The 9,290-nt window shown below is 32.6% G+C and overlaps 1 protein-coding gene across 1 annotated transcript; it reads right to left on the minus strand.

Annotated features, from left to right (window-relative positions):
- Positions 1-290: 290 nt before the first annotated feature.
- LOC126876157 (cylicin-1-like) lies at positions 291-2,424 on the minus strand. The gene is made up of 3 exons (XM_050639034.1): positions 2,262-2,424; positions 1,011-1,697; positions 291-923 (listed from the first exon to the last, which is right to left on the minus strand). The coding sequence occupies exons 1-3, from the start codon at positions 2,422-2,424 to the stop codon at positions 598-600; spliced, it is 1,176 nt and encodes a 391-aa protein (XP_050494991.1). The 3' UTR covers positions 291-597.
- Between the last annotated feature and the right edge of the window lie 6,866 nt (positions 2,425-9,290).

Raw genomic sequence — 9,290 nt, forward strand, 5'->3', positions numbered from 1 at the left:
ACTTGCTTCATTTAAGGTAACTTTATGAATTTCCGATTGATGCTTTAACATTTGATGTAAGTCTTCTATTGCTGTTTCACGTTCTTTCAACTGTTCATTAAATTCGTTGGTTAGCATATCCACTCGAGAAATTTCGAGTTCTTGAGCATCGTTTCTTCTTTTAGAAGTTTGGCTTATTTTCTCTCGCCTGCTGCTACATGTTGCTGTCATTTTATTCAACTTCTTTCTTCTTTTTTTTCTTTTTTTTTTGTTTAACTTAAAATCTTGATTTAAGGTTTGTGTTTCACTATATTATTTATTATTATTAACTAGTTCAACATTATTTTCAGTAGATTTTTTTTCGCGTGATTTTTATACTTATTTAAATAGTTTAACATGAGCAAATGCATCGTACGTCAGATATACCATTTTTAATAAATTGTCGCCTTTACAACTCGAGTTACCTCTGAACGAGTCGCATGATTGATCAATAAGCCATGAGTAATTATGCAAATTCAGTTTTTTTTCATCTATTTATTTGAATATTATAACAAAGACTTTACATTGAATATTTTATTAAAATTGTAAGTTTTTCATAAACGCTTCAAAAGCCACAGTCTATTGATCAACTCCTCTATCCTTTTTCTTTCTCCTCACTAAAATAGATAAATTCCTAATGTAGTTTGTGGATAATATTTTTTTTTTTCTAAAGCAAATCACATTTATCATCTGATATATTTTTTGAAATAATTTCTGTCTGTACATTTTCTTCTTTTCCCTTACTCCTCTTTCTCTTTCTAATGAATTCTTTTTATTCCGTAAAATAGTTTTTGTATATTCAATTTTGTTAAGTGCAATCCTTATTTCTGATAACTTACTTTTGTTAGATAATTCTTGTGAATCTTCTACTACATCTTCCATATCATTTTGAGTGCGGCTTCTACCTTCAGTAAATTTAATATCTTGAACCGTATCATTAATTTCAATAGCTCTTTCGGTATCAAGTAAATCGCACTTATTATTCAATATACCTTTTGAATTGACTTCTGTCTCTGTAGTTTCTTCTTTTGTATCTTCTTCGAGTTTTCTTTGTTCTTCTAATCCACCCTTCTCATTTTGTAGGATCTTCCTTGTATCTTCATCTTTTTTAACTTCGACTTTATCCGATCTCCTAGGTCTGCCTCTATGTTTCGCTTCATCAGTTGCTATTACACCCGTTACTGCATTATCATTTTCTACAGATTTATACCTATCGCTATCACTAGCTGTGTTCGTTAAAAGAACTTCCCTTCGTTGACGAGTATCAGTTGTTTCGTTTTCACTATCTGAAATTGATTTTTGTTTAACACCTCTTTTTTCTTCTTTGGCATATTTATTTTCTACATTTTCCGATGCCTTTTGTTTATTAATTATTTCACACTTGTCTTCGATTAATTTCGTCTTTAAAGCGCTTCGCAAAATTTTATTTGTGTTTGATTGTCTGGTTTGATTATAAACAATTTCTTCAAATTTTGGCGAAGTAGCAGGCTTTGCAGCAACATTATAACGACTGCTCCGTTTACTACTATCTAACATAGATGGAGATGGATTCTTGTCATCTTTATTCTCTAAAGACCTCTCTTGTCTATTAGCATCTAAATTTCTCGACATAAGATCTGCTGAAGTTTTTGATTCTGTAGTGTCACACGCATTTTTCGCTGTCATCATTTGGTCTTCTTCTATAAGCAAATGTTCATTATTGTAAGCATTATCTCTTGCTTTTTGTATGGATTCTAATGATATATTTTGTTCAACGTTGTCTATTGATTTTGTATCATTTTCAGCAGTTGATTTACTAACTGCTTCTAATTCCTTCGTTTCAATTTGGTTTTTTTTATTTGTATCGCCGTCCAAAATATTTCTCATTGAAATATTATCCTTCTTGTTATGATCTTTTTCTGCTTCTCCTAAACTTTTACTTTTTTTGTCAAACCATTCTTGTAAATTTTGAGTATCTTGTGACGAAGATGGTGACAAATCATTATACAATACTGCAATATCTTCTTTCCTTCGTTTCACAGACTCTTTCTGGTATTCTGTTGAGCTATTGACATCAAACATTAAGTCTGTTTTAATGAAAATATAATCCTGTGAAGCGGTGTTAATTGATACTTTCTTTTCATAAGAATTTTCTACATTAGACTGCAATTCTTTTGAAAATTCTTTCAAAACCATTTCTTCATTTCCTACAGTAACGTCTGTTTTCTCCAAGCTTTTGTTCAAATTATTAGAAACTAAACTACCCTGATAACTCCGACTAGTCGCTGCTTTAATAGTCTCCTTTAACAGTTTTCTTAACTTGATTTCGTTCTGCTTCTGCATAGCGTCTAGTATGGCCCGAATACTTGGATCCACACCAGTAGCCATAGGGCTAACAGAAGATGTGTCTTCTGATTTTTTGCTCATAGTGGTTATTGTACTGTTGTTGGAGTCTGTACTAGCGAAGCTACTGCGACGAGTACGATAATATTTAAAAGAATCCAGTTCTTTACCTGAATATTCTTCTTTTCGTGACCAATTTCAGTTTTGGTGATGACCGTAGTCCGCTTTCCGTAGAAGTCGTTTTCACGTAAAGTGAGCTGATCTGCAGAAGTCCGCTGATCCCTCAATCGTCAATGATGCACGTATGCCGAAATGCGTAATTTCGTTTTCTTGAAGTTGATGGATCCTGGCACGGATCGCCAAAATGTCACGTAAAGTTGGTACTTGGGTTGCGAGAGAAAAGAAAGCTGAGTCGTAGCCCAACTATTAATTCTCTTTTATCGAACTTTATTATGACTTTGGCACTTACAGTAGAATAACGTTGAACAGAGAAAGAACAGAGAAACAAGAACAGCAACTAGAACGAGAACTCCCCGGGCTGGGTGAAGTCTCGGCTTATATACACCCTGGCTTGGGGATGTTGGGGGGTTTGGTGTGGATTCCAAGGAGTCCGAAAGTCGGGGTTGGGGCCTTATCTCTGATGGGGACTAAGATGCGTCGCGGCGTTGGCGTCCGACAGTCGGGAGTCGATGTCTCTTCTCTGAGAGGTAATTGGTGTCACACGGTCAACGGGACGAACTCTCCATCTAACAAAGGCATTAAGTAATCCTATAGCTCTCCTTAAAAGAAAGATTTGTAGCGGCACATGGCAGTAAACATTCCAACGGTTTCTGTCCCGTAGCTCGCCACACGCAGATCCTATTCTCCGGGCAGGATGTTTACCAGATGTCGACGCGTCTCCACAGTACGCGATCGGCTAGCCCGAGTACCGTCATAAACACTAATATCTAGTTACCTAAAATCCTTCAACAGATACACAGTCTTTGTCCCAGTTACGGGAAGACAGGAGAGACCTATTTTTCCACGAACGACGTCTCCCACTAGCAACCCTCCCTCAAGGGCGGCTAGCATCCTTTTCTAACTACCGATATGGAGATTGGCCAATTAGCAGCAACGTCAATTTCCCTTACTTTCCGAACGTAGGATGTCCCCGACGAATCCGATGATCTCGTGTCCTTAGACACATATATTTTTCCGTCATATTTTTCCTCTGGGGTATCACCGGGTCGGAAAATCTCTCTCTCTTGCGGTCTCATCGACAAAAAAGGATTAACTCCTTACGGTCAGCGAATATTAACACAGAATCCGACTTAGATTTTTTGCGAGTGCGTACGACTACCGTCCCGTTGTCCGCGGATTCGTTATTGAACCTAGGATCATTGTCATTAGTCTCTCGAATATCTAATAACCACGGTTACTTGTCTGGTTCTATGGTAATCGTATTTGCACTAGTCAATGTCTTCTCTATTGCATAACGACAACGTGTAACCCAAACGAAGATTCGTTTCACGCCCCTAACCCTAATTCTAATGTAAACCCGACGTATATATATATATAAATAAATAAGTAATTATAAATTAATATTACCTATTATTAATAATAATTTAATTATATATCTCAAGATAATAAAATATTTATAATTTATATTAATTTTTATATATAAATATTTAATTATATATAATACATTTTTTTCAATTTAAAGTTAAAATATTTATATTTATATTTTAATTTTTTTATAAAATTAAATGTATGTATAAAGATTTTAAAATTAATATATTTAAAATTAATAATTATATATTAATATATACTTATATACAAGATAATTCAATTTTTATCAATTTTATTAAAAAATTTTATTTTATTACGTTAAATATTTATAAATTATTTTAATTTAATTATCTAATTAAATTATTATTAATTAATTATAATAGCAATATTTATAATAGTATTGTTAATTTTTTATTTTTATATTTTAAAATATATATATAATGTACGTATCCATTATGTATTTCCAATGTACGTACAGCAGATACGCACAGGAAAAACCAGCGAGACTAATAATAAAATCAATGAATTAGAAAAAAAGAGCTATAGACAAATATCTTATAATATACCGTGGCATAATCTGCAATTTATTATAAAATAATTGATTCGAGCAGTATCAATTATAAAAGAAGATGGCTGAATATGATAGACACTGTCGAATACTAATCAAATATAATCATTTAGTTAATCTTTAAGATTTAAGTTAAGATACATCTTTGAGGAATCAATAAGTGTCTCGCTAATAGCCTAATAGATCTCTGGATAGATCAAACGAAGAAATACCTAACCGCGATTACAGCCAATTGGTACATATTATTCGATACATAATTAATATTTGTATCACGTACAGCGATGCAAGTGGTATTGAAGAAAATAGCCATTTTATGTTACAACTATAACGAGTGAATTTACTCGTTTAACTTGAGAGGAATTAAAAAGGTACCTGACTTTTAAATAAGCATTAAATAAGAAATTTAAATATCGCAGACGGTGATGTAGGTGTTATTCAAGAAAAGAGAACATTTTATTTTGTAATTAGCACGAGTAAATGAACGAATATCGATAATATAATATAATGATTAATATGAATTTTATCTGGCTGATTATTTAAATACCATAACATATTTCACAGTAACGTCATCGACTGCCGTTAGGCTCTTTTCCCTTTTTGTTCAAACTAATTGATAGTCGAAAACTAGTATCAAGGAGGTGTGAATTTAGTCTTAGTTTGTAGAAACTATTAAAATGATAAAAATGGATACCGTATTAAATCGTCGAAGGCGCCAATTTACGATAAAAATTAAGAAATTGTTCAATTTGATTTTACAATGGAAAACCCCTCCTTTGCTATGTCAAGAGATCGTTAACGTTTGATTGACATCTCGACACCTTGTCAAGATATATAAGGAACGCGGAAGTCGCGCGCGAGCTCTTTCGTGCCTGAAATTCCGGACAGTGAACATCCAAGAAGAATTTAAATATAAGGTAAATAAAAAAAATATCAAATAACAACATTGTAACTAGTAGTTTATAACGTCTAAGCCATTAATTTACAATACTTGAGAAATTAATTTATAATATTTAAGCTATTAATTTATAACATTTAAGCCATTAATATATAACATATAAGCAATTAATTTATAACGTCTAAACTATTAATTTATAACATTTGTTGAGATATGTATAATTTTCTGTGTTGGACTGGGTTAAATGTGTAGTAGAGATACTTGTATGTGAACATCAGCGTGTGGATGTATGTGGGGTATAGAAGAAAGTGCTGAGACGCGTGCAAGTGTGTATCGATGAATATATAAGAAATCGTCCATGAAATAAATATATTACTATTTTAAAATTAATCCTCAGTATAAATTTAGTGTTCTTATAACATTATTTCGACTTCAAAGATCCACAATTCTCAACAACATTTGTGCTATTAATTTATAACATTTAAGTTATTAATTTACAACATCTAAGTCATTAATTTACAACATTTGAACTGTTATTTTATACATTTAAGTTATTAATTTATAACATTTAGGCTATTAATTTACAACATCTTAGCCATTAATTTACAATATTTGAACTATTATTTTATACATTTAAGCCATTAATTTATAACATTTGAGCCATTAATCTAAAACAATTACATCATTAAATCTTAACAGTTATAACAATAATTTATAACAACATTTTCCCATTAATTCAATGTAATTATGCTCTTAATTTATAACAGTTGTACCCTTAATCGGAAGTAACTCTACATTCATTGATTTTAATCAATGCCATAAATTCGTAGTGAGTGAATTAAAGATTTATTTTGCTTTATTTTATTAACGAAATCTATCAAGTCTTTGAAGTGCTATTTCATTTCCATATAGCATTATATTTTAACTCTGAATACAGTATTCGATTTCCAATTTCACTATTTCGTATAAAATCTGTGGTAACACAGAGTGTCGATGTATGTGTCACGTAAAATAACAAAATAAAAAAGGAATTTGAGGTAAAAAAATAAAAAAAGAAAACTTTATTTTTTTTCTAACATCAATACACTTTACAATCTACTTCCGAACTCTAGGCGTGACTTTCTAAGACTGACTCTTATGATTTTACTTTCGATCGGATCCGATTACTTTCTTTTGTCATCCCTCAACATCCCCACCGTCCATGCATTTGCTAGGCGTCCGCGATCGTTGCCACGTGCTCTTTCTTCTAGAACCTTCGGTGGAAGGACCGTTGGGATGTTGATGGTTCATTAGGCACTTCAGCGATATACATTGTCGCCGAGTGCTTTATCTCTATCGTCAGTCCGTCGGATTTGAAGTATGCCGGTCGTGACATATGTAACGATATATGGTATAACGTTATAACGTATTACTTTACATGATATAACTTTATAACGTATTACGTTATATGTTATAACGTTATAACGTTATAACGTAATACGTTATATGGTATGACGGTATAACGTATTATGTTATATGGTATGACGTTATAACTTATTACGTTATATGGGATGACGTTATAACGTATTACGTTATATGGGACGACCTGTTTCTGTCTGGAGATTGATTCCTAATACAACGTGTGTCCCATTATATCAGCATCTCTAAAGTACAATTCTATGTGATTTCTAGGGAGAACAATACAACCGATCCACACCTTCGTCAGGCAAAACGTTTATCCCGTGACCGTGGCTACGTTCGGCGACCAGTTGTCACCTCGAACCCACTTTGGCTTTCACAAATGTCAAACAATTACAAATGACAATTGCTTAATTACAGTTATGATAAAATCTAGGCTAAAGCATTAGAAGGCTTCCTCAAAATTGCAAAGGGAAGGCTCCGGTTTTCCTTTCATCTCCGATATATATAATAACCTGTTAATAGCAGCGTTCTCTTCAAGTTAACTATCCTTATTATCCCAAAAGAAATAAGGGATTGAACGATTCGTGGCGTCGATTAGTCAATCGTAACGGGAATTTACGACTCCCGTTGGCGCACTTCCTCGAGATCGCGTCTCCCCACGAACATGCGAATTTACATATTTAACAATATATATATGGCGGGTTAATGTTGAAATTTTGGGTGTTTGGGCGTTAATTTTAGTTTCTTTACATTTTTTCCCTTTAGAAATACCTGCACTTTATCATTTATGGAAGTTTTGTTAACAGAAACGAAAAATTTAGAAAAGATATGTATAATCAATGAATCTCAGGATAGCACACTTAGACTGCAGATTTTTCTGTATGCAAAAGTAAGTCAAAGGAAGAGGATGAAGTTTTCTTGTATAAGGCTTTGTTTCTGCTTGAGCTAGCTTACAATGAAATACGTTCAGTGTGACAGAGTATCGACAACTATTTCAAACTTTAGCTTTAAATACAAAAAGTTTACGCGCAAAAATAAGCTGAAGAAAAGAAAAATGTTTTTTTTCTTGTTTGACGTCTTATCCTGTCTGGCGGTATGGAATTATTCTGGAAAAGCCTGTATATGTACAGAGTATATAAAAAATACACTTATTTGACCGGACCACCTTAATTCTACAACTCTAGATGATACAGTTTTACAAACGTCTACTAATCGCGAGGACCAACTTGCCAACTTTAGAAAATAAGCTATGAGTCGCAATTGAACCGTTTTCTGGAGAAATGACGTTGAAATTCCATTGGGTCTTACATCGAGATTATTCGCAACAAGTTTATATTTCGCAGTCAGGTAGAAAGTAAGCAATGTGACATTAACGAGAAAACAACAAGTTTTCGTTAGCAGGTGGGATAGCCCGTGATAAGCAGAATGGAGCAATCAGTGTGATTTCACATTATTACAGAATTATCTACTGTGTGAAGAAAGACTTTCAAACAAAGATTCTGATTTTATTAGCTTTCTTTTAGAATAATAGAAAATAAAATTTGTAAATAACAATTAATCTCATTATTTTAAATAATATATTTAAACTTGTTGAAATTGCAAATAATTTATTTCTGTCTTTTAACATTTAAACAATTATTTAAATGAAAATTTATTTAATAGTGCCCAGTATTGCGCGCAACACATTTTTGGAACAACGAACAATTCGATAGTCGGTAATAGAGATAGATGGCAAAATAATTGGATTTATTGATAAAATGAGGATTAAATTGATTAAAAAAAGTAAATTGATTAAAATGTATACAAATCCTACATATACAAGAATAATATCTTGCACATCATGGTATCCAAATATACTTTCCCAGTAAAGTTCCATTTGATCCTCGTGCTAAGTAGCATACGGTGCCAGCAAACGTCAATTTTTACAAAATTTTGCATGAATCAATCGATCCAGAGGCTCCGATCCTCCGAAATCACGCTAGTGGACACTTATACGCCCTGACACTTTTTATACATGCTGTACATAAAAATATATGTATCGAAACTGTTGTTATTTCTATACTCAGAGGTAAGATCAGAGTAGTTATTATTTTATTGAATGGATAAATCTATTACACCGTTCTGAGCCAAAAAAAGCCTTTATTGCACACGCTTACAAAAACTAGGGATAAAAACAAAAAAGCATCTTAAGCCTATCGATTAAATCTATCGATTGTAACTAGCATCATCCTCTAGTTACTATTTCTTATCACTAACGCATCTGCATATGGATGGCGAGCACGAACTCACGTTGTCATTTTCAACAGAAACTTTGATACAAAGTACGCAGATTTGTGTATAAATACATTACGGTTGAAAAATTGTTGAATATTTACTACTGTATCTGTTATACTTGATCGTTAACACCTATTTTTTTCGCCTGCCTAACTTACTATCCTCAAAACATTATCAGATTATACATTTTGTTTGGCTGATAAAATGGAATTTCTTGGAATTTAGAGCTCCCTTTACATTCACTTGTTATTGTACGAGTATTTT

This window comes from Bombus huntii, unplaced genomic scaffold (assembly GCF_024542735.1).
Source record: "Bombus huntii isolate Logan2020A unplaced genomic scaffold, iyBomHunt1.1 ctg00000066.1, whole genome shotgun sequence".
NCBI classification, from domain to species: domain Eukaryota; kingdom Metazoa; phylum Arthropoda; class Insecta; order Hymenoptera; family Apidae; genus Bombus; species Bombus huntii.